At 49.9% G+C, this 24868-nt stretch overlaps 1 protein-coding gene across 1 annotated transcript in view; it reads right to left on the minus strand.

Moving 5' to 3' along the window:
• Window positions 1–291: 291 nt before the first annotated feature.
• Window positions 292–24868, minus strand: part of UBIAD1 (UbiA prenyltransferase domain containing 1) — a 100296-nt gene continuing 75719 nt past the window's right edge. The window contains exon 2 of the mRNA XM_024356316.3: window positions 292–619. Coding sequence (XP_024212084.1) covers window positions 588–619 — 32 coding nt within the window. The 3' untranslated portion in view covers window positions 292–587. The remainder of the gene's footprint in view (window positions 620–24868) is intronic.

Consider the following 24868-nt stretch of genomic DNA (forward strand, 5'->3'; position numbering starts at 1 on the left):
TGAGGGACTCTGCTTCCTCTGAAAACCCCACAGAGAGTGAGCAGGATAACAGGGAGACAATTCCTCCGTCAGTGTGGCCAGGGCCCACCCGCAGGTTGCCGATGCTACCTTCCCTCACCCACCCTGGACTCGGCTATTCAGAGCCCTTTCACATTCAAGTCTGGCCTGATCCCTGCAGCAGCCCTGCCAGGGAGGTATCAGCATCCATTCACAACGAGCCTGTTGAGGATCAGAAAATGCAACCGCCTGGGTCAGGATCACCCAGCAGGCAGGCCTGGGGCTGCTACTCACATCTGCTCCACTGACTCCCCGTCCAGTGCTCCTTCCAATCCTGCACTGTACACAGGGGGGCCTGTGGAGACAGCTCCAGTGTAGGAGAAGTCGAGCTCTGGGGAGGAGCCCAGGGACCATCGCTTGTCCCCAGCCTTCAGGCAGCCTTGCCTGCCACGTTATTTAAAATCTTTGGAGACAGAGAAGGAGCCAGTGGAGGCCAAGGATGAATGCCTGGTTGGCCCTTCCAGAAAGATGAAGATTTCCAAGGTCCTGAGTGGGTTCCAATTCCTCTCTGCTCTTCTTCCAGCATGGTGTCACTTTGCCTTCCAAGACTCCATTTTCTCATCTGTAAAAAGGGATAATATATAAAGAGTGACCAAAAAAAAAAAAAAAAGACAACCAACCCTATTCAGGTTGGTGGGAAGTGTAATTGAGCTATCACCAGGTCAGCTGCAGAAGAGCTGCTCAAGAAATAAAAGCTGTTATTAAACACATTCACAAAAGAGGGTTATTGCATGCTACCTATTTACATTGATCTTTTCTCAACCCAAAATGTAAGCATTCATTAACTGATGCCAAACAAAAATTAGCTGGGTATGGTGGCACGTGCCTGTAATCCCAGCTACTCAGGAGGCTGAGGTAGGAGAATTGCTTGAACCCGGGAGTTGGAGGTTGCAGTGAGCCAAGATCGCACCATTGCACTCCAGCCTGGTGATGAGAGTGAGACTCTGTCTCAAAAATAAAAATAAAACAAACCTGTAAATTTCATGTGGAACCAGATAGGGTGTGTGTAAATAAAGCAGTATACACATTCGTTACCATGTCAATTTCCCTTTGACATACGTTTTCTTGCTGGGCACGATGGCTCACACCTATAATCCCAGCACTTTGGGAGGCCAAGGCCGGCAGATCTCTTAGCCCAGGAGTTTGAGAACAGCCTGGGCAACAGGGTGAACCCCCATCTCTACCAAAAATTAAAAAAAAAAATTAGCTGGGCATGGTGGTGCACACCAGTAGTCCCAACTACTTGGAAGGCTGAGGTGGGAAGATCGCTTGAGCCTGGGGGGCAGAGGTTGCAGTGAGCCAAGAGCATGCCACTGCACTCCAGCCTAGGTGACAGAGCCAGACCCCATCTCAAAAAAAAAAAAAGAAAAAGTGGCCAGGCTCAGTGGCTCACACCTATAATCCCAGCACTTTGGGAGACCAAAGTGGGCAGATCACCTGAGGTCAGGAGTTCAAGACCAGCCTGGCCAACATGGTGAAACCCCATCTCTACTAAAAATACAAAAATTATCCAGTCATGGTGATACACGCCTGTAATCCCAGCTACTCGGGAGACTGAGGCAGGAGAATCACTTGAACCCGGGAGGCAGAGGTTGCAATGAGCCGAGATCACGCCACTGCACTCCAACCTGGAAGACAGAGAGAGACTCTGTGTCAAAAAAAAAAAAAAAAAAAAGAAAAGAAAAAGAAAAGAAATACATTTTCTTTACCGTGAGTTCAATAATGACAGACTAGCTTAGCAGTCCTTTTATTTCTCCTAATTTGACCCTGGCACACCCAGCTACATCTGTCCCAGCCTCCTGTCCAGTCCCCAGCCCGCCCTCACAGGCAGCTGGTGCCCTCCGTTCCTGCCACATGATTCCTGCTCCGGAGAGGTTGAGGCCACTGGCTCTCACCCTGGATTTTATGCTGAATCCCAACCTCATCTCATGAAATCACATTAACAGCCTGGTTTTGAGCATTCCTTTGTGTCAGCCTCTTCTTTTTCTCTTCTTCCCCCTTTTCCTAACCTTTCTCCCAATCCCAAAAAAGATGTTCTTCCTCCTCACCCCACTCTTCATCTGTTTCCTTTGCCAGCTCCTCTTTTGTCACCATTCCTCTCCCCCCACCCCCTCAGGCTGACTCCTCGGCCCTCCACACGCACTCAACGTTTTTATCTTTCAGAGACATCATCCGACCACCTAGCTTTTTCAGCCTAGCAAAATCAAAAGAAACCTCCATTTTAAAGTTATAAGGAAAGAACTAGCTTCTGAGAGTGGAAGTGACTTCACCAAACGCACACAGCAAATTGATGGCAAAACATAGTTACCCATCAATTCCACCCGGTAATGAGCGGTGATTGCTTAAGAGGAATGGAGTTTCTGTCTGGTGATGAAAAAGTTCTGGAACTGGATGGTGGTGATGGCTGCACGACAGTGTGTATGTATTAAACGCCACTGAATTGTACACTTAAGAATGGTTAAAATGGTAAATTTTATGCTATGTATATTTTGTCACAATAAAATAAAATAAGCCAGGTGTGGTGGCTCAGGCCTGTAATCCCAGCACTTTGGGAGGCCGAGGAGGGCAGATCACAAGGTCAGGAGATCGAGACCATCCTGGCTAACACGGTGAAACCCCGTCTCTTCTAAAAATACAAAAAATTAGCTGGGCGTGATGGCGGGCGCCTGTAGTCCCAGCTACTTGGGAGGCTGAGGCAGGAGAATGGTGTGAACCTGGGAGGCGGAGGTTGCAGTGAGCCGAGATTGAGCCACTGCACTCCAGCCTGGGCGACAGAGTGAGACTCCATCTCAAAATAAATGAATAAATAAATAAAATAAAATAAAATAAATAGCTAGATGACAGCGATGCATCTACTGATCTTCCAGTAGTTAGACCCACGCCACCTCCTTCCCAGTCCAGAGCTCTGAAATGCACACTCCAGTCATTTGCTGTTGAATCCCGATCCTCATGTCCAGACCTCAGCAGCTACAGTCTTCCACTGAATCATCCACAACCCCAACAACAATGACCATGTATTGAGCAATTCCCCTGCCCTGGGCCAGATGCGGTGCTCAGGGCATTCCGGGCAACCTCTTGCTTAAATTTGGATGCCCCTCTGGCGCAGCCCTCTCTCCTTCGCACCTCCTACTTTTTCGGTAGGCTCATGTCGTCTTTCTTTTCAATATCTGCCCTACTGGCTTCTTCCCTTTGCTGCCAATGACCCCCGCCTCTGCCCCAGCTCACATAAATTCTGCTACAGCCACCCAGTTCCTTCTCCACTTCTGTCTGCCTCCTGCTCTGGGCACCCTACTCAGAGCAATCAGCAAGTCTCAGAGCTGGACAGGACTTTTGCTGGGCACCCTTTTCCGAAGTATAAATACTCTTTACACAACCTAAAAAAAGTGCCTGTGGTGTCAGCTCAGACACATCCAGGAACCTGCAACTGACCGCTCCCCATGCCCTGCAGGTAAAGGCCAAGATCCTTAGCATGATGTTTGGGGATCAGATGCCTGTCCGCTCCTCCACCCGCCCTCCAGACAGATAACATGCCTTATTGCTGTGTTCCCAATATGTAGCCAGGGCTGGCATTTAACAACTAACTCTGTTTTATTCAACAAGCAGTTATGGACTGCTACTGATGGATATACTGTGGGAACAAAAACGATACGGTCCCTGCCCTCCTAGAGCATAAACTCTAACCAGAGGGCGGATCCATCAGCATAGAAATAGATTCCTAGACATGACAACCATTGATAAATGCTAAGAAGAAAAAGATGGGGACATTATGAGAGAAATTAATGGGGGAAACTACTTCGTATAAATGTTTGATGAACTAACAAGCCGAAGAATGAATTCATTAAATCACTGGATCAATGAATGGTGAAGAACTCTGCTCATACAAGAACCAGTTGTAAGCATGAACGCTGGAGGCAGACTGCCAGGGTTTGTGTCCTGGATATAGCACTCACCAGCTGTGTGACCTTGGGCAAGTCACTTAACCTCTCCATGCCTAAACTGACTCGTTGATAAAGTGTGGGATAACAATAGTATCTCAACTCATAGATTATTGGTCAGTTTTTGGGTGTTTTTTTTTTTTTTTTGAGATGGAGTTTCGCTCTTGTTGCCCAGGCTGGAGTACAATGGCGTGATCTCGGCTCACTGTAACCTCCACCTCCCAGGTTCAAGTGATTCTCCTGCCTCAGCCTCCTGAGTAGCTGGGATTACAGGTGCATGCCACCACGTCCGGATAATTTTTGTATTTTTAGTAGAGGTGGGGTTTCATCATATTGGTCAGGCTGGTGTCGAACTCCTGACCTCAGGTCATCTGCCCACCTCGGCCTCCCAAAGTGCTGGGATTACAGGTGTGAGCCACCGTGCCCGGCTTTCGGGTTTCTTTTTTTTAATCCATAACAAACAATCTCAAAATCTCAGTGGCTTATAACCTCTGTATTCATTTTCTTTCTCACGGATCTGTGGATCAGCTGTGCCTCTCCAGGGTCTGGCCAGGATCGGACTGGGCCTGGTCCAGTCTTGGCTCCAGGCCACAGGTTGGGTTCAAGGCCACAAGTTGGGTCTCTCTTTCTCACAGAGAATCACAGAATTCTCATAGGAGGGTGAGTCAAATCTACCAAGCACATTAAAATCTTTGCAAGCATCATGTCTCCTAACACATCATTGGCCAAAACAAGTTGCATGGTCAAACCCAATATCAGTAGGGGTGTGTATTAATCTACTTGGGCTGTCATGACAGAACACCACAGACTAGGTGGCTTAAATAACAGAAATTTATTTACAGTTCTGGAGGCTGGATGTCTGCAATCAAGGTGCTGTCAAAGTTGGTTTTCAGTGAGGGCTCTCTTCCTGGCTTGCAGACGGCCACCTTCTTTCTGTGCCTACATATGACCTTTCCTCTGTGTACATCCACCCCTGGTGTCTCTTCCTTTTCTTAGAGGATTAGGCCCCCACCCTTATGACCTCATTTAATCTTAATTATGGACACAATTTAGTCCATAGCAGGTGGGGAAATATACTCTCCCTACTCTAAAGGGAGCTCCTGCCAAGTCACATGGCAGAGGGTATAGGTATAGAATTCTATACCAGGGAGTAAAGAAATGGCAGCAGTAATCTCATCTGCCACAGGTTGTTATAAGGAATAAAAACATTCACTCTGTTTTTGTTGTTGTTGTTTTTTTTTGTTTTGTTTTGTTTTTGATAGAGTCTTACTTTGTTGCCCAGGCTGGAGTGCAGTGGCTCAACCTTGGCTCGCTGCAACCTCCGCCTCCCGGCTTCAAACAATTCTCGTGCTCAGTCTCCCGAGATCCCAGTCTCTCCTAGGATTATAGGCATGTGCCACCACACCCAGCTAACTTTTTGTATTTTTAGCAGAGATGGGGTTTCAACACATTGCCCAGGCTGGTCTCAAACTCCCGACCACAGGTGATTCACGCACCTCATTCTCCCAAAGTGCTGGGATTACAGGTGTGAGCCACTGCATCTAGCCAAAAACATTCACTTGTGTAAAGTGTGTAGAACACTGCTTGGATTTAGTAAAGTCTGCACAGGTTTGGCTATTTGTTATTTTGTAGCTCAGCTAAAATACATACCATGTGATGGTTTCACAGGGATATACACAGTCAAACATATCAAAATGTATACTTTATATGTGTGCAATTCAATGCATGTTGATGATACCTCAATAAAGTTGTTTTATAGACAGAAGAGAGATGTATTTATTTATTTAAAAATCAAGGCCTTGCTCCTATTTTATGAAACCAGGCAAAAAGAAAAAATAAATCAAGACCCCTAAATGCAATGTGGCAGCCTGGATTTGATCCCGCATCTGAAAAAGGACGTTAGTGGAAAACCTGACGAAATATGAATAAAGTCTGAAGTTTTATTAATAGTACCGTAGGAACGCTAATTCCTTACTTTACTAAGATATTGCCATTAGAGGAAGCTGGATGAAGGGTGTACAGGAACTCTGTACTATCTTGGCAACTTTTCTGTAAATCGAAAATGATTCCCCTCAAAAAGGTAAAAATGAAGATTCCCCCCACCCCTCCATGGTCCCCCCCACTGCCTCCCACAGGGTGAGGAACTGTTGGCTTCCGGACCTTGCCTTCATGTCCTCCGGCCTGAGAGCTAACTGCCAAGCTCGGATGTCAGATCTAAAGTAATAAACACATGATACCATTCTAATGAAAATGAGAGGCTTGGCTGAAATGAAAAGGCCAAAATCACCTGGGCTTTTGCAGTCCTCAGGCTGCTTTCCTGATGGCCTAGAGCCGCTGGTGGTCACCAAGCCCTCTGTGGCCACTGAGCACTTAAAATGTAGCTGGTCCCAACTGAGATATTCTATAAGAGTCAAGGTTTAGTACAAAAAATAGAATGTAAACTATCTCAGTAAGTTCTTATATTGATTATCGGATTAAATAAAATGTATCATTAAAATCAATTAGGCTGGGTATGGTGGCTCATACCTGTAATCCCAGCATTTTGGGAGGCTGAGGATAGACTGCTTGAGCCCAGGAGTTAGAGACCAGACTGGGCAATATGGCGAAACCCTGTGTCTACTAAAACACAAAAATTAGCCGGGCATGGTGGCACATGCCTGTAAACACAGCTCCTCAGGAGGCTGAGGCATGAGAATCGCTTGAACCTGGGAGGTGGAGGTTGCAGTGGGTGGAGATGGCGCCATTGCACTCCAGCCTGGGCAACAGAGCAAGACCTGATTTCAAAATAAATAAGTTAATTAATTAAATTTCACTTGTTTCTCTTTGCATTTCTTAATGTGGATGCTAGAATTTTTTTAATTGCATATTACGTTGCTATTGGACAGCGCCAGGCTAGAGGAAGGGAGGTCCTGTGAAGGTCAGAGGAGCATCCTGCCTAGAAGTCTGGAGAGCAGGGTAGGGCCCAGCTCAGGCCCAAAGGGAGAGAGGGGTCCAGGCAGCCAGATGGCCAGTGTTACAACTAGGCCTAAACCTGTGATGTCAGAGGTGAGCAATAGTAACAGAGAAGAATTGGGATTTACACAAGCCACTTGATGCAAATCTAACCTTTCCACCTGCCAAGCAGTCAGACTTTGTTTATGACAGCCAGACTGCCTAAATTAGAACAGGCCACAATCACAACAGCATATTGAAAAGGCCAGACCATCCTTGGCCTGCCATCAGCATCCTGGGAAGGAAGCTGCCCCAGCAGGGTCACCCCACAGAGACCACCAGACATCTGTGGTTGTCCACCAGGAACTTGTTCCCCTTTTATCTTCTGTCTGGGCAGCCACGTGACTTGGGAAGACATGGTCATTGGCACTTCAGAATCACCCTTCCCATTCAAAGTCCAAAGGGAGAAGGTGGCTTCTGTTTTACCACGTTTTCATGTGTACAGTCCCAGGGAAGGATTCCAATTGGCCCAGCTTGGTCACGTGTCCTTCCCTGGGCCAATCACTGTGTGACTGTGGCTGAGGCACAGGGTTACAGGATAATGTGATTGGCAGCCCCTCTAGAAGAAGCAGATGGAGTGAGGAAGGCATGAGGAAAGAGCAATTCTCCAAAAGAGGGCAAGGGTACATGATCCAATCTGGGTCGTGATTTGTCAGAATAAGGGAGAGAAGCAGGACACAAAACAAATATTGGGAGATCTCCTCTACCCATCTACAATCCTAACTCCAACTACGGTGGCATCTTCCCCGCGCATCAAGGTAAACAGAGGATCAGCACTTTCAGAGATCACTATACCAGAGCCAGAGATGAAACCCAGGAGGCTAAGTCCCAGGGGCTTTCCTCCGTGTGCATGCACCCCTGGTGTCTCTTCCTTTTCTTATGAGGACAGCCATCTTATTGGATTTGGACCCACTCTTATGAATTCCTTTATTCTTTTTTTTTTTTTTTGTGGTAAGGGGGTAGGGCGGGGATGGACAGAGTCTCATTCTGTTGCCCAGGCTGGAGTGCAGTGGCACTATCTTGGCTCACTGCAACCTCTGCCACCTGGGTTCAACTGATTCTCCTGCCTCAGCCTCCTGAGTAGCTGGGACTATAGGCACGTGCCACCATGCTCAGCTAATTTTTGTATTTTTAGTAGAAATGGGGTTTAGCCTTGTTGGTCAGCCTGGTCTCGAACTCCTGACTTCAGGTGATCTGCTTGCCTCAGCCTCCCAAAGTGCTGGGATAACAGGCGTGAGCTACTGTGCCCAGCCTATTCTTAATCATGGATGCAATGTAGTCTATAACCAATGCAAAAATACACTCCCTGTGTCAGGCTGTTCTTGCATTGCTATAAAGAAATACCTGAGACTGGGCAATTTATAAAGAAAAGAAGTTTAATTGGCTCATGGTTCTCTAAGCTGTACAAGAAGCATAGTGCCAGCATTAGCTTCTGGTGAGGGCCTCAGGAAGTTTACAATTGTGACTGAAGTGAAGGGGGAGCAGGCATCTCACATGGCAAGAGTGGGAGCAAGAGACATGGAGGGAGGTGCCACACTCTTTTAAACAAGATCTCGAGAGAGTTCACTCACTGTCTCAAGAACGGCACCAAGAGGATGGTGCTAAACCATTCATGAGAAATCCACCCCATGATCCAAACACCTCCCACCAGGCCCCACCGCCAGCATTGGGGATCACATTTCAACATGAGATTTTTTTTTTTAATGGAGTCTCGCTCTGTTGCCCAGGCTGGAGTGCAGTGGCACGATCTCAGCTCACTGCAACCTCTGCTTCCTGGGTTCAAGCGATTCTCCTGCCTCAGCCTCCCAAGTAGCTGGGATTACAGGCATGCACCACCATGCCCAACTAATTTTTTTTATATTTTTAGTACAGACAGGGTTTCACCATGTTGGGTGGCTGGTCTCGAACTCCTGGCTTCAGGTGATCCGCCTGCCTCAGCCTCCCAAAGTGCTGGGATTACAGGCGTGAGCCAACGCGCCCAGCCTCAACGTGAGATTTACAGCTATATCACTACCCCTCCTCTAGAGGGAGCTCCTGCCAAGTCACATGGCAGGGAGCGTCTGGGCCAAATTCTACACCAGGGAGTGAGGCAGGAGGGAAACCATTCTGGGGCCAAGGAGCTGCACACGTCCTGACCCCTGCCCAGAGCAAGGACTTAGTCTTCTGCCCCTGACATTTGTGTCCTGAGCTTCTGCCACATGATGGGCTCTGGGCAGGACACTGGGAACCCAGAAATAGAGGAGGTAGGTTTCCTGTTCTCAGGCGGTCTCTAACTGTGGAAGTAGAACGGGGAGTGGAGAAAGATGTCAGTGGGACTGGCACCCATCGGGGGGTCCCCGGCTCCACCCCTCAAGGGCTGCCCTGCCCCTGCGTGGCACATGCTTCCGGTATCCCAGGGCCACCTCCCCAGAGCCCACCGGTGATGTCAGCTGAGGCAGCAGAGAACAGCAACCTCCTGCCTCCATGCGCTGTGGGTCAAGACCCCCTCAAGGCAAATGCAGCCCAGAACGCAGGGGAGTCAACACCCCCAAGAGACCCTCGGCCAATGGGGAAGGGAGCCATCATATACTTCCTGTCCGCTGGGAGCCACTCCGCCCTTCTCAGGAAGTCCCTGTGGAATCAGCACCTGTGGACCACGGCAGTAACCTCAGTATGGCAGCCTCGAATGTCTTCTCCTTCCCTGGCCCTCCTCACCACCCCCGCCCCATACCCTCACCCAAGCCTGCTTCCCAATTTAACTACCTGTGCTCAAGCACTTGTCTCAGGCTCTAATTTGGGAGGGATGGACCCCAGCTAAGAATCCAAGCACGTGCTGGCACCACAGGGATGCCTAAGATGAAATGGTACCTCATTCCTTCTTTTGATAAAACCAAATGTAGGCCTGGCGCAGTGGCTCATGCCTATAATCCTAGCACTTTGGGAGGCTGAGGCGGGCGGATCACTTGAGGTCAGGAGTTTGAGACTAGTCTGGCCAACATGGTGAAACCCCGTCTCTACTAAAAATACAAAAATTTGCTGGGCGTGGTGGTGCACGCCTGTAATCCCAGCTACTCAGGAAGCTAAGGTGAGAGAATCTTTTGAACCTGGGAGGCGGAGGTTGCAGTGAGCTGTGATTGCACCACTGGATTCCAGCCTGGGCAACAGAGTGAGACTCCATCTCAAAACAAAACAAAACAAAAAAAAAAGTGTACGTGCAGGACTCTGGGGCCAGCCCTCCTTGATTCATCCCAGGCCCTCGGTCCCCACTAGCTCTACGTCTTACCCCAGAGTGGATCCCTGGCCAAGGCTACACCTGCCTGGCACCCAGCACAACCTGACTGAAGCCGCTGGGGAAGGGCGGTGATGCCAAACACACAGAGAAAGTAATTTCCCATTTTCCACTAATTGCTTTCTGCAGCCTGGCCCGTCCCTCCCGCTGCCCCTCCTCCTCCTCCTCCCCTTCTCCTTTCTCCACCTCCCAAGGACAAGGACACAGAGATACAGCCCCCCCCCCCCGCAGGGCCCAGCTTGTCTCTCTCAAAACGAGTTTTTGAAATGTAATTCCGGAGGTGACAGTTGGACTGTGGCTGACACGGCCCCCAGGGGAGAGATGCTCTGTGCAGCTACCAGGAACCTTGGGACTCGACCCGTCCTGAGAGGCTCCCAGGCTGGGAAATGAGCCCTCGCACCCTCCGCTCACTCTTTCATTCATTCACATCTCACCTCATTCACTTCTTCACTCAGATTGTCCTTTCACAGCCTCCGTCAATCACCATGGCAGAGATTTGTGTCCAGCGACCAAAGCCACCCCTCCTCCACGTTTTCCAGCACCCGCCTCAGGGCCATGTGACTTGTCTGGCCAAAAGGCTGCAAGTGAAAATAACAGGAGAAGACTGGGTGCGGTAGCTCACGCCTGTAATCCCAGCACTTTGGGAGGCTGAGGTGGGCAGATAGCCTGAGGTCAGGAGTTCAAGACCAGCCTGGCCAACATGGAGAAACCCTGTCTCTACTAAAAACACACACAAAAAAAACCCAGTTGGGCATGGTGGTGCATGCCTGCCATCCGAGCTACTCAGGGGGCTGTGGCAGGATAATCGCTTGAACCAGGGAGGTGGAGGTTGCAGTGAGCGAGATTGCACCACTGCACTCCAGCCTGGGTGACAGAGTGAGACTCTGTCTCAAAAAAAAAAAAAAAAGTAACAGGAGTGACTTTCACTTCCAGCTGAAACACGAGGAAGCCAGTGTGTGGCCTTCCCTTCTCTCATCCCTGCTGCAGTGACCCGGGGAGTCTCATTTCCAGGTGCTGCAGCCACAGGATGATGGAGCCCCCAAGGGTCTGGGTCTTTGGCCTTTATGCTGGACAGAGCAGCCCCATCCCCTCTAAACCACACTGAACATATAATGTGAGAGACAGGCCTTCGTGGGATGAAGGCTGAAGTCTGGCAGCGGATTTATTAAGCAGCATAGCCCATAGTCATCCACTCCTTCACTCCCTCAAGCGTTCCCTGCCCCTCTCCTTCCCTTTCTTCCCTCCCCCTGCACACACTAGAGAGTGGGTCCCTGCTGGGTCTATGGAAGCCAAGAATCCTTCCTCTAGCAGAGCTGGGTGGCCACACTGGGCTGATCGATCGATGCTAATAGTGTCTGTAATAGCCACAATATACACAGAGACTGAGGGCAGTAGCTGAATGCACAAGATCAGGCTTCCTGTGGCTTGAAAAACTAACTAAAGAAATGCTTACTGGCCTGGCGCGGTGGCTTATGCCTGTAATCCCAGCACTTTGGGAGGCCGAGGCGGGCAGATCACCTGAGGTCAGGAGTTCGAGACCAGCCTGGTCAACATGGTGAAACCCTATCTCTACTAAAAATACAAAAATTAGCTGGGCCTGATGGTGCATGCCTGTAATTCCAGCTACTGGGGAGGCTGAAGCAGGAGAATCACTTGAACCCAGGAGGCCGAGATTGTAGTGAGCCGAGATCACGCCATTGCACTCCAGCCTGGGTGACAAGAGCAAAATTCCATCTCGAAAATAAATAAATAAATGCTTGCTGATCCAGTGGGTGTCCCCAAGTCACACCTTCCCACAATGGCACTGGTGGCCAACGAAAACCCAAGACAGGGCATTGCAGATGAGCTGACATCGTGAGAAAAGGGGTGGGGTGAGGAGGTACCTACAAAGTATCCCGCTTCAAAGAGCTGCCAAATGCCCCACCCCAGGCTCACAGATGAGGAAGCCTTGACCCAGAAAGGTTCTCAGGCTTACCCAAGCTTCCATGCTTAGGACCAAGGGCCCCAGATTCCCACTACAACCCCCTGGCTCCCGGGGCCAAGAGGACATTTTAGAGAAGTGTGAGTGCCCAGGCAGATTTTCTGGAAACCCCGACTAGATCCCTGTGTCTCAACCGAAGGCACCCTTCATTAAGCCCCTCCTATGTGCAGAGCCTGAATAAGCTGCTCTAGTAAAAATAGAAGAAATAGAAGCCCCAGGCCCTGCGCAGGGCACTAACCAGCCACAGAAGGGAACTGATGAGAAGTGACCCCAAGAAAGGGGCAAAAGTAAAATAGCCTGGCATTGTCCTACAGGCACAAAGGGTCAAATCCAGCACAAAGTACGAGGTCTGTGCTTTGTGGTGGCAGCTTCCTTTCCTTCTCCCTTCCCAGTGTTGTCCCTTCCTGCTGAAGCCCAGGGAGGTTGCCCTCAGTTCACCTTTAGCTCCTACTGTCAGAGGCGTTTGAACCAGAGCAACTCCATCTTGAATAGGAGGTGGGTGAAATAAGGCTGACACCTACTGGGCTGCATTCCCAGATGGTTAAGGCATTCTAAGTCACAGGGTGAGATCAAAGGTCGGCACAAGACACAGGTCATAAAGACCTTGCTGATAAAACAGCTTGCAGTAAAGAAGCCTGTCAGTCAAAACCCACCAAAACCAAGATGGCAACGTGAGTGGCCTCTGGTCATCCTCACTGCTCCACTCCCAACAGCGCCATGACAGTTTGCAAATGCCATGGCAACATCAGAAAGTTACCCTATATGGTCTAAAAGGGAGGCATGAATAATCCACCCCTTGTTTAGCATGTAATCAAGAAATAGTCATAAAAATGGGCAACCAGCTGCCCTTGGGGCTGCTCTGCCTATAGAATAGCCATTATTTTATTCCTTTACTTTCTTAATAAACTTGCTTTTACTTTATGGACTTGCCCTCAACTCTTTCTTGCATGAGATCCAAGAACTCTCTCTTGGGGTCTGGATTGGGACCCCTTTCCAGTAACACCCTCACATCCTTTATGCTGCACAGGGCTCCCGGCTCTCCCAGGCCATCCCCTGCTTCACCTCCACGTGCCTTCGGGAGAGTTTCCATGACACCCACACCAGGGAGCACCAGCTGAGAAAACCATGGGCACATTACAGCACCTGTGCCAGGGGCCACCTTACATTGAAACCCCTCCTCTGTCACCCCAGCCCCTTTCGCTCAGCTGGCTCCTTCTCAAGCTTCAACATCCAGCTGAGGAGTCACCTCCTCCAGGAAGCCTTCCCTGTCCTCCCCTCTCCTCGAGGTTGGCCCTCAGCAAGTTTAGGCAGCCCTCGCCAGCGCCCCAGCACCCTGTAAATGGTGCTTCACTCCAAGCCTTGTTGGGTTTGTTCAACTGTTTGTGAGTTTTCTTTCCCCAGCTGAGGGTGAGTTTTGTGACCACGAGCAGGAGCTGGGTTTTGTTCATTTTCAGGTCCTCCATGCCTAGCACGAGGCTTGGCATTCTGGAGGGCTCCATAAATTTGTTGGACATAGGCACAGAGGCATGACTATAGGAATAAACTCTAGACAAAGGAAGGACTGTGAAACCCCAGGTATCAGGAACTGAGTGGGGAGCGGGGAGCATGTGTGTGGGGGCGGCGGTGGGTGTTGTTGCTGTTGCTGGGGGCCCATGTCATTCAATCCCTTCAACCATACCACACAGGTATCCCCTCCCTCCCATCTGTTTGCAATTTCATGGCAATCCTGGTATTCTGCTCTATTGCCAAAGTACACACCAGACCAAGTGTTCGGGTTTGGGGTTCATAAACTCCAGTCCTCACGCTGGTAGGCAATTGAGCCTGCTCATGGCAATGAACCAAAGCATTCAAAGCATTTCGGAGGGCAGGCCACAACGCAGGAGGTGGAGAGAGGAGGGCAGTCTTTTGGGGACCCCTGCCCCTCTTCATCAATCTTGAACTGAGAAGACGTTAAGAGACATCTGGTGCCTGCAGCACACCCACTGAAGCTGGGCCAGGCCACATGGTACTGCAGTCTGTGAACAGGAAAATTAGCTGCTGCCATCATTGACCATCCAGCTCATTATCCAAAGGGCTGCTTGGAACAGATGGAGGAGGGAGGCCAAGGAAGGAAGGTGAGCTCGGCCACACATTTCCCAGCTCAGAGGAAACTCCCATCCCTCACGTTTGGAGGATCAGCTCTGCAGCCCCTGACCCATCTGCAAGGAGAATCAGCCATCCCCACCCCTGCCACAGGCTCTGTTCAAACCTCTCTCACCGTCCTTGCATATTTGATTATGTGTCTGTGTGTCTGTCTCTTTTACTAGTTTGCAAGCCTCTTCTTGCGAGGACTGTGCCTTCATCACCTGTGTACCATGTACTTGGCAATCAAAGTTTGATGGTTAAATTAATTGATGGATGGATGGATGGAATGAGGTCTGCCCAGGAGATGCACCATGATAATATTTTTTTTTTTTTGAGACGGAGTCTCACTCTATCACCCAGGCTGGAATGCAATGGCGTGATCTTGGCTCACCACAACTTCCACCTCCCAGGTTCAAACTATCCTCCCAACTCAGCCTCCCGAATAGATGGAACTACAGGTGCACGTCACAACGCCAGGCTAATTTTTGTATTTTTTGTAGAGATGGGATTTCACCATGTTGGCCAGGCTGGTCTCAAACTTCTGACCTCAATTGATCTGCCTGCCTCGGCCTCCCAAAGTGCTGGGACTACAAGCATGAGCCACTGTGCCCGGCTGTATAGTTACCATTTTTGAGCTCTTATTATGTGCAAAGTGCCATGAAAAATGATGTACATTTTTTCATTTATTAATAACTCTTCCAGCAGCCCTCCCAGTAAGCGTAACCAAGTTTATGATAAGAAGACAAGAAGACTGAAGTTGAGACTGGGTGCTCAATGTCACATGGCCGGAAAGTCTCTAGGCAGAAACTCAAAGCTAAGCAGAGTGAGCGCCTCTGGACTCCAAACTCTTAACCCCTCTGGCTTACAGCCTTCCAGTGGACATACTGGAAGGACATACTGCCTTTTCCCTGAGCCTCGATTTATCTATCCATAACATGGGGATGGTGGTACCCACCTTGCAAAGTACACACGTAAGGGTGCAGCAGGAACACGGTAGCTTCCAGGTTCCCAGGGACTGTGTGTCTTTCTGGGTTCTCTAGTTTACACTCACAGAGCCCCCATCGTGGTTGCCCCCCTCCCACAGTGGCTCCTCCCCTTCGCCTGCATGTGCCCTGCTTTCCGCAGCGATGCAAATTATAACAGGTTTATTTTGTTTTCTTTTGCTGCTAGGTGCCACCCTGCACCCTCCCTGCCAGCTCCCAGGGACATAGCTTCCTTGTGTTTGCAGGTGATCAGTCAAACTACAATTTTGAGTCCAGCTCACTGGTCACCAAGCTTGCCGGGGACAGCCGGGGATCCCTTTTCAGCACCCCTTCCCTGGCTGCCTTTTCTCTCCTCTCCTGCCTGTCTCCCTTGAATTCAACAGGTCATAAATATGTAATGTATCAATCCCATTTCTCTACAAGCGGCAGGAGATCTCGCCGGCCACAGAGAAGGCCTGACAGCTCCACGAATCCCCTGAGCACCCACAGTGGCCGAGGTGCTGTCAGAATCTGTGAGAGCTCCAGGCTCAAGGCAGAAACCAAGGCCACTAGAACCGGAGCCCAAACCCCGCATTTCTATTTGCAGGGATAGGGGGTGGAGGCCTCCAGATTCTCCAGACAGCGAAAGGCTCAGGAGGCGGTTTCCTGGAAACGTGGCTGAATGGGGAGCAAGTAAACATTCTTAGCAGGCCTAGTCTGTTCTATCGAGCAAACTTCTTGGAAGAGGAAGAATTCAAACTGACGTTGAAATGAGGTGGGGGCCTGGCGCAGTGGCTCATGCTTGTAATCCCAGCACTTAGGGAGGCTGAGGTGGGTGGTTCACTTGAGGTCAGGAGTTCGAGACCAGCCTGGCTAACATGGTGAAACCCCGTCTCTACTAAAAATACAAAAATTAGCTGAGTGTGGTGGTACGTGCCTATAATCCCAGCTACTCGGGAGGCTGAGGCAGGAGAATCACTTGAACCTGAGAGATGGAGGTTGCAGTGAGCTGAGATTGCACCACTGCACTCTAGCACTCCATCCTGGGCAACAGAGTAAGACTCTGTCTCAAAAAAAAAAAAAAGAAAGAAAGAAAGAAATGAGGGTGGCGACAGTGAGGAAGTCTGGTTGGGAGCAGAGCAAAGAAAATGAAGTATTTTATTAGAAGCTAGAGAAGGAGGTGGTGAGGAAAGGAAGAGAGAACCCAGCGGTGTCTAGCCAGCTGAAGGAAAGACATGAGAAGCTACTGGGCGCGGTGGCTCATGCCTGTAATCCCAGCACTTTGGGAGACCGAGGCGGGGAGTGGGGGGGATCACTTGAGGTCAGGAGTTCAAGACCAGCCTGGACAACATGGTGAAGCCCCATCTCTACTAAAAATACAAAAATTAGCTGGGTGTGGTGGTGCATGCCTGTAATCCCAGCTACTCGGGAGGCTGAGGCAGGAGAATCACTTGAACCTGGGAGGCGGAGGTTGCGGTGAGCCGAGATCACGCCACTGCACTCCAGCCTGGTGAGCAACAAAGCAAGACTCCATCTCCAAAAAAAAAAAGAAAAGAAAAAGAAAGAAAGAAAGAAAGAAAGAAAGAAATGAGAAGGCTACAGAGGGGGGTTGGCAGGGAACACCGGCAGGGGTTTCCTGGCTGCTGGCAGCACACATCAGAAATCAAAGGCAAGGGTACCAGGGACCACAAGGGCAGGAGTGAGGGGAAGGGGCCTCAGAGGCCACCACAGTTGACTGAGGGGCCAGCCCCAACCCAGAGAATGGCTTCCCTCTCCAGAAAGAAACAGCCAAGACCTGGGAACAAATGGCCTTGCTAATTGGCCATTTTGTTTTTTATGTATTTTCATTAGCAAGATAAAATAACTAGTCATGTAACTGTCTCCTCGTTTGGGAAATAAATGCTCGTTAACCACCTGAGTGTTCTCCGTTGCTGAATGAGCCACAGCTCCTCTGCAGGGGAAGAGCCAGGCAGGGAGGGAGAAGGTCCCCCCTCCAGAACTCATTGCCCAGGCCCACTCCACTGAGCCCAGGACTTCCAGCAGGGGGTGGCTGAGGGGAGTTGCACTCAACACCCCAAACATCCCAAGAAGTGTCACTTCTTAAAGAGCCAGGATGCTCTTCCTCCGCCAGAGAGAGGGTCTTGGTCATTTGTCTCCTCGCCAGCAGACACCCTTGTTCCCAGGTCTCCTCCCGACCATCATCCTGTGACAGCTGCTCTGGAAAGGGGGCAGCGGGAGGGAAGCTGGGTCTCCATGGTGACCCCATCCTCTCACCCTCCCATCGCAAAGAGGGGGAGGGGCCGAGGAGGTTTGGTTGGCGGGGAAGTGGGGCAAGGGAGCCCGGTTACCCAGGCAACTCCCTTGAGGCCCTAGCCGAGGGCTCCACTCCCACAGGTGGGGGCTGGGGTTGTCATGGAGACTCCCTGGCAGCACTGCCAAGGAGTAGGCCAGGTTCCCCCCCCAGCCCGGGGGGCACGGGGCCCAGAAGGAATCAGGTGGATGAAAGAGGGGGCAGAGTGGCGGGAAGAAAGTTCTAGAAGATAGTGTGCTCTCCCCTTTGATCTCCCACACCTCCATATCATCCCACTCTTGTTCTCGACCTGCCTCGAGAAATCTGCCGGCGCCTGGCTCTCACCCTGTGGCATGCGGTCCTGTCTCTCCACCTCTTGGCCCTTCTTTCCTAGTGATGCTGATCATTTTGGGCAGACAGCCTATCCCAGGGTCACCATGACGACCAAACAAGCCTTTGGTCTCCATGGTGATGAGCCCTCCACATTATTTTTATTTATTTATGGGGAATTTCAAAGGATTTTCCACTCCCTTTCCCAGACCTGGCATCTGGGAGACTGGGGTAGGACCATCATTCTCCCCTTAGCCCAGAGAAGGGGACTAAGGTTGAGAATGTTGGATGACAGCTAAAATGTGCCTGAAAGACAGCCAATAAATACCTCCTTGAAGCTACAGAGAAAGAGGCCTTTCTCAGCTTTTCCCCCGCCTGCCAGATGCCTGGGGAGGCTCTTCGGAGCCACTTAGCAGTCACCATCCTCAGGGAGGTTCTAAGTACAGCTTCAGGGGATGGATGGATGGATTCAGGCATATCCTGCTTCACTCTGAAGAATAACTGATGGAACTTACAGAAATAGGCAGAGCCCAACAGAATAAAAACAGATGGATGAGGAACTTGGAGCAAAGGAAAAATAAGATAATGTCAGGCTAAAGGGACAATACGAACTTACACACTATAAGGTACTAACAGTAAATGAGAGGTGCCACAAATTAACTCTGAGCTTCCTGATGGCCATAGCAAAGAAGGAAAGAAGATTTATAGAGACCAAAAGAGCAAACAAACAGAAAAGATGTTTCAGGAGACATGAGGGATAAATAATGTGAGGTTACATTCCCAGGGCACCTGAAGTCCTCCCCACTGTTATCTGACCCCATACCTTCAATTTGTTTTGCTTATTGACTCTGCCTTGTTAGTTTTCTGTTTCCCCAATAAAGCCTATTCCTTACCCCATGCCATATGACACCGTATAATTTATTGCAAACCTAGTACATGAGGGAAGCCCAATGGGACCCACCTGCCAAACTAAACAGAGACCTGGAAGGAACCCATCTTTCATGGCAACTTATCACTATCTAAAATCATATCCACTGTGTCAAGCTGGGCGTGGTGGCTCAAGCCTGTAATCCCAGCACTTTGGGAGGCCGAGGCAGGCGGATCACCTGAGGTAAGGAGTTTGAGACCAGCCTGGCCAACATGGTGAAGCCCTATCTCTACTAAAAATACAAAAATTAGCTGTGCGTGGTGGCAGATGTCTGTAATCCCAGCTACTCAGGAGGCTGAGGCAGGAGAATCACTTGAACCCGGGAGGTGGAGACTGCCTCATTGCACTCCAGCCTAGGTGACACAGCAAGACTCCGTCTCAAAAATAAAATAAAATAAAATAAATAAATAAAATCATATCCACTGGGATATTTTTGGTTGCAAATAACAGCAGACCAGACTCAAAATGGCTTTGCCAAATAGGGGATTTCTCATTTCACAGAACAAGGCATTCTGAGGTGTGGGGCTCCAGGCTGGCAATCTGAGCCTCCCGGGCATCGTGTGGAGCACAGGTGCCTTCACCACACCATCCTTGGTGTGTCAGCTTCCTCAGTGCACTGGCCAAGGTTCCTGCCATTGCATGTGGCTGTGTGTCCAGTGGGGGAAGTGGATTCATCCTCTACCTATTGTTTTAAGAAAACCATTCCCAAGCCAGTGTGGTGGCTCACACCTGTAATCCCAGCATTTTGGGAGTCTGAGGTGAGCAGATCGCTTGAGGTAGGGAGTTCAAGACCAGCCCAGCCAACATGGTGAAACCCTGTCTCTACTAAAAATACAAAACATTAGCCAGGCATGGTAGCACGTGCCTGTAACTCCAGCTACTCAGGAGCCTGAGGCATGAAAATTGCTTGAACCCGGGAGGCAGAGGTTGCAGTGAGCTGAGATCGTGTTACTGCTCTCTGGGCGACAGAACCAGACTCTGCCTTAAGGAAAAAAGAAAAGAAAAAGAAAACGATTCCCAGAAGCCGCCCCACAGATATCCCATCCTGTGTCCTTGGCCACATCTGAGTCACCTGTTCCCAGCTAACGCAATTCAGGGCAAATCGAGTGGGACCAGTCAGACCAACAGTACTCGTGCTGAGTCCTGTGGAGAGGAGAAAGAGCTGAGAACAAAACAGAGGCTCTGCCCACTGAGGAAGGAAGGGGTGGGTTTCAGATAAGTGTTGTAAGTGAGGCTCCCCAGAAGCAAACCCTGCTATGAGGGTCTGTGTGCTGATGATTCAAGAAGGTGCTCCCAGAAGAAACTGATAAGGGGGCAGGACAGAGAAGGGAGGAAGCTAACCAGGGGGGCAATTTCGAGCAAAGCCTCAGCCTTAGCCTGGCCCTATGGGAGGCCCTAGAGTAGAAATGACATCTTAAGGGATGTCCCAACTCAAGGCGAGGGAGCAGGACTTCCATTCTCCAACACTCATCAGTCCTGAGCTAAGGGCTGCCTCTGGGGAAACATGAACTCTCAGCACACTTCCTGATCTCTGTATGCATTGGGCACACCAGCTCTCATAGCCCGGGGCAGTCCTCTAAAGAGAGTCACAGGTGCAGGCTGGCTCTCAGAAACAAATCACACAAGGCCGAGCGCGGTGGCTGACGCCTGTAATCCCAGAACTTTGGGAGGCCGAGGCAGGTGGGTCACCTGAGATCAGGAGTTTGGGACCAGCCTGGCCAACATGGTGAAACCCCGTCTCTACCAAAAATACAAAAATTAGCTGGGTGTGGTGGTGCACGCCTATAATCCCAGCTACTCAGGAGGCTGAGGCAGGAGAATCACTTGAACCCGGAAGGCAGAGGTTGCAGTGGGCCCAGATCGCGCCATTGCACTCCAGCCTGAGCAACAGAGCGAGACTCCAACTCAAAAAAGAAAAAAGCACACAGAAACAGAGGGACAAACTCACAGAAATGAGCAAAGGGATCCCGGGGCATTTGGTCAACCAACAGTGTCAACCACAAAAATGACCTGTTCTCCCACTGCCATGCAAGCACCATGAGAATAGAAGCTGGTCTGTCCTGTTCATCTGCTGTGTCCTCAGCCCCAGCGCAATGCCTGCGAGTGCCAGCACTCAATCAATATGTGTTGGATAAATGAATGAATGCCATGGGGGCTGCGGCTCAGAGGGAGCTGGGGATGGGACTTGGGACCTCACCCACAGATGAGGCCTCTAGGTGAGCTCCACACTCACCATGCTCAGGCCACCCTCCAGCCCAAAGCCCCTCCTACCAGGAGGGGGCACTGCCCCCAGTCCACACTTGAGTTCTCCAGGGAAATTGCTATTTTCATAAAGCTGGAGCTGCCCCTTGGGGAGCCCCCAGCCAGCCAGGCCTACCAGGCTGAACCCTGATTCAGAAGCATAGTTGGCGGGGGCCAACCTCAGGAACTGAATGTCCCTGCGAGAAGCAACTTAGCGTTGTTATTCTAAAAACAAGTGTAAATGAATTCATAGCAAACCATGCCAATGACTCACCTTCCAAAGGCTTCGACAGACATTTCACGCATTTCTCACAACCACCCAATGAGTGGGGTGCTACTGTCTCACCTTCATCACCCCCACGTGAAGGAGGAAGAAACTGAGGCTCAAAGACATGAATTCACTTGCCCATGACCAAAAAGTTCCAAGATCAGGTCCCTTGAGGCCAGATCCCACATCGCCCTTCCTCCTGGGAGTTCCAGGAAGGCCTCTTTCCTGGAGCGGAGCCCCCTGGATCATCCGTTTCTGTGCATCTGTCTTTTCCATCTGCCCCTTGCACTAGACCATCAAGAAAAAAGACTAGGTCCCTTTCATTGTTACTTTCCAAGGCCTGACACAGCCCCTGTGAAATAAGCATCAGGGGCGTTCACAGATGTTCCTTTTTCTCCTCCTGCAGGGCATAAGGTCAGGCGGCACTTTCCTGCCCATCTGAAGTTAGGTGTGGCCGTGAGACTTGCTTTGGCTCATGAAATGGAAACAGAAGCAACATGTGTCCTTTCTGAGTGTATGTTTTCAGAGGATATGCTTGTGGCAGCAACCAGCAAGATAGTGGCTGCTCCACCAGCCGCCTCCCAGAGTGAGAACGACATAGACCTGTGTGATGAGTTGCCTGAGAAATATACCTTGTGCTCTTACACCTCTGAAATTAGGGGGATGCTTGTTACTGCAGCGTAAGGTGCCATATCCTGACTGATATGCACATATTAGTAGATAACAAATGTTTATAGAGGCCAGGCATGGTGGCCCACACCTGTAATCCCAGCACTTTGGGAGGCCAAGGCGGGCAGACCACATGAGGCCTGGAGTTCAAGACGAGACTGGCCAATATGATGAAATCTCATCTTTACTAAAAATACACAAAATTAGTGGAGCATGGTGGTGCCTGTAATCCCAGCTACTGGGGAGCCTGTAATCCCAACTACTTGGGAGGCTGAGGCACAAGAATCACTTGAACCCAGGAGGTGGAGGTTGCAATGAGCTGAGATCGCCCCGCTGCACTCCAAACTGGGTGACAGAGTGAGATTCTGTCTTAGGGGAAAGAAATGTTTATAGAAAGAAAGAAAGGAGAGGGAGGGAGGAAGGGAGGGGTTACCTGATGTGAACAAGGATCTGTGGTTTCCTCTGAGTATGCCAGTCGGAGGGATAGATACTCCAGGACCCCAGCAGTATTTTCCAGAAGCACGTTAGGTAAGTGAGTTCCTGCAGCTCAGACTCCTACCCCTACCCTCTTGCCCATGCTATCGGATTCTGAGGTCCAGAAGTTACCGAGGGGAACTTGGATCTCCCAGGCCCAGGATTACCTCCCCACCTACCAACAGGGCAGCCCGAAGCCAGGGAGTCGAGAGGCTATTTCCCCCTCCAATTGAAGACTTTTTTCAGCCAAATGAATAATTCATTGTAAATGACTTTGAGATGAGTCGAGTCTCCATGTTGCCACCCGATTATATGTGCCATAAAAAGCAATGACAGTAATTTATCTCCTCTCTCGCGCAGGGTGGGCCGAGGCGATGGGAAGGAAGTGCTCGGTGCCTGGCATGGGGTTATGAATCATTCCTCTTAGCAGTTAAGCTGCAAGCTGCTGACGCTTTTACTGATTTGGCATTAAATAATTCCAGCCTTGGTCTGGAAGCAGAGAGGGGGTCCGGCTTTCCTTCCGGAGGGAGAGCCGAGGGGAGTGAGAGAAGCAGGATGAGGGGCTATCAGTGAGGCAGGAGGAGGGCTGGGATGCAGGGAGGAAGTGGTGTGCGGTTTGGCCTCATTAGTTCGCCCTGAAGTTGTCTTTTCTCCCAGGGACCGATCCTCTGTCCTGAGCTGCAAGTGACAATGTCACATCTGGGCAATGTCAGCTGCATGGGCTGCTGAGGGAGACTTGCAGCAGGGACCAGCTGCCCTGAGGATGCTCCCAGCCCTTCCAACTCACGGGCAGGAACTGAGTGAGGCAGGAGCTCCTTCCCTGCCTTCAGATGAACCCAGGTGTCTGCACTGGAGGAATCCCAGGACCACAGCCACAATTGCTTTCCTCTATCATAAATATCTACAGAAGTAAAATCAGCTCCCAGTTTGCAGATGGACAAACTGAGGCCCGTCATGAGGCAAGAAATCAAGGGTACAAAGAGAAAGAGTTCAACACAAATCCTCCAAAACCCCAGACCAGAACTTTCTCCCCAAACACATATTGCCTTTTTTTTCTGTTTTTTTTTTTTTCCTTCTTTTTTTTTTTTTTGGAGACAGTCTTGTTCTGCTGCCCAGGCTGGAGTGCAGTGGCACAATCTCAGCTCAGAGACAGTCTTGTTCTGCTGCCCAGGCTGGAGTGCAGTGGCACAATCTCAGCTCACTGCAACCTCCACCTACCAGGTTCAAGCAATTCTCCTGCCTCAGCCTCCCAAGTAGCTGGGATTACAGGCGTGAGCCACCTTGCCTAGCTAATTTTGTATTTTTAGTAGAGATGGGGTTTCACCATATTGCCCAGGCTGGTCTCAAACTCCTGGCCTCAGGTGATCCACCCGCCTCAGCCTCTCAAATTGCTGGGATTACAGACGTGAGCCACCGCATCCAGCCACATATTGCCTTTTCTATTACAGACAAAGATAGAAGTAACCTCAGAGAACTCAAGCTGTCCATACAAGGCACATATCTTTGACTACATATATATCTTTGTTTTACACTTTACGGGTGTGGTGAGGATCAAGTCTAAACTTTATTTACTCCCCAAGCTCTGCATTCATGCCTTACCCTGGTCAGTGATGGCACAAACTTTTATACATTTCCAGGGCTTACCCTCGACCCACTCTTGTTTGAGTCAGATCCTCCAGTCTGAGTGTTTTAAAGGCACCCCAGCAGCAGCTTTATTTGTAACAGTCAAAACTGAAAATGACCCAGTTATCCTTCAATGAGTTAAACCGTGTTGCACCCATACCGTAGAATACTACCCAACAATACAAAGGAACAAACTATTGATACACATTCCAATTAGGATGAATTTTAAGGGAACGATGCTGAGTGAGTGAAAAAAAAAAGCCAATCTTGAAAGGTTACATGCTGTATGACTCCGTTTATAGAACATTCTCAAAATGACAAAATTATAGAGAGAACAGATGAATGGTTGCCAAGGGTCAGGGATGGGGTTGGGGTAGAGAGGGGGAGGGGGAGTAGGTGGATATGGTTATAAAAGGGCAACATAAGAGGCCCTCATGCCAATGGGACTTCTCTGTATCTTGATACACAAACCTACACATGTAATCAAAATGCATAAACACACAAATTAGCATGATAGGAAACTGCTGATATCTGAATAAGATCAGTGGATTTTAGATACATAGATACATAGAGATAGATAGATAGATAGACAGATACATACATACATACATACATACATAGAGAGTCTCACTCTGGCGTCCAAGCTGGAATGCAGTGATATGATCTCAGCTCACTGCAGAATTGACCTCCCAGGCTCAAGTGATCCTCCCACTTTAGCCTCCCTAGT

Source organism: Pan troglodytes, chromosome 1 (assembly GCF_028858775.2).
Source record: "Pan troglodytes isolate AG18354 chromosome 1, NHGRI_mPanTro3-v2.0_pri, whole genome shotgun sequence".
Classification (NCBI taxonomy): domain Eukaryota; kingdom Metazoa; phylum Chordata; class Mammalia; order Primates; family Hominidae; genus Pan; species Pan troglodytes.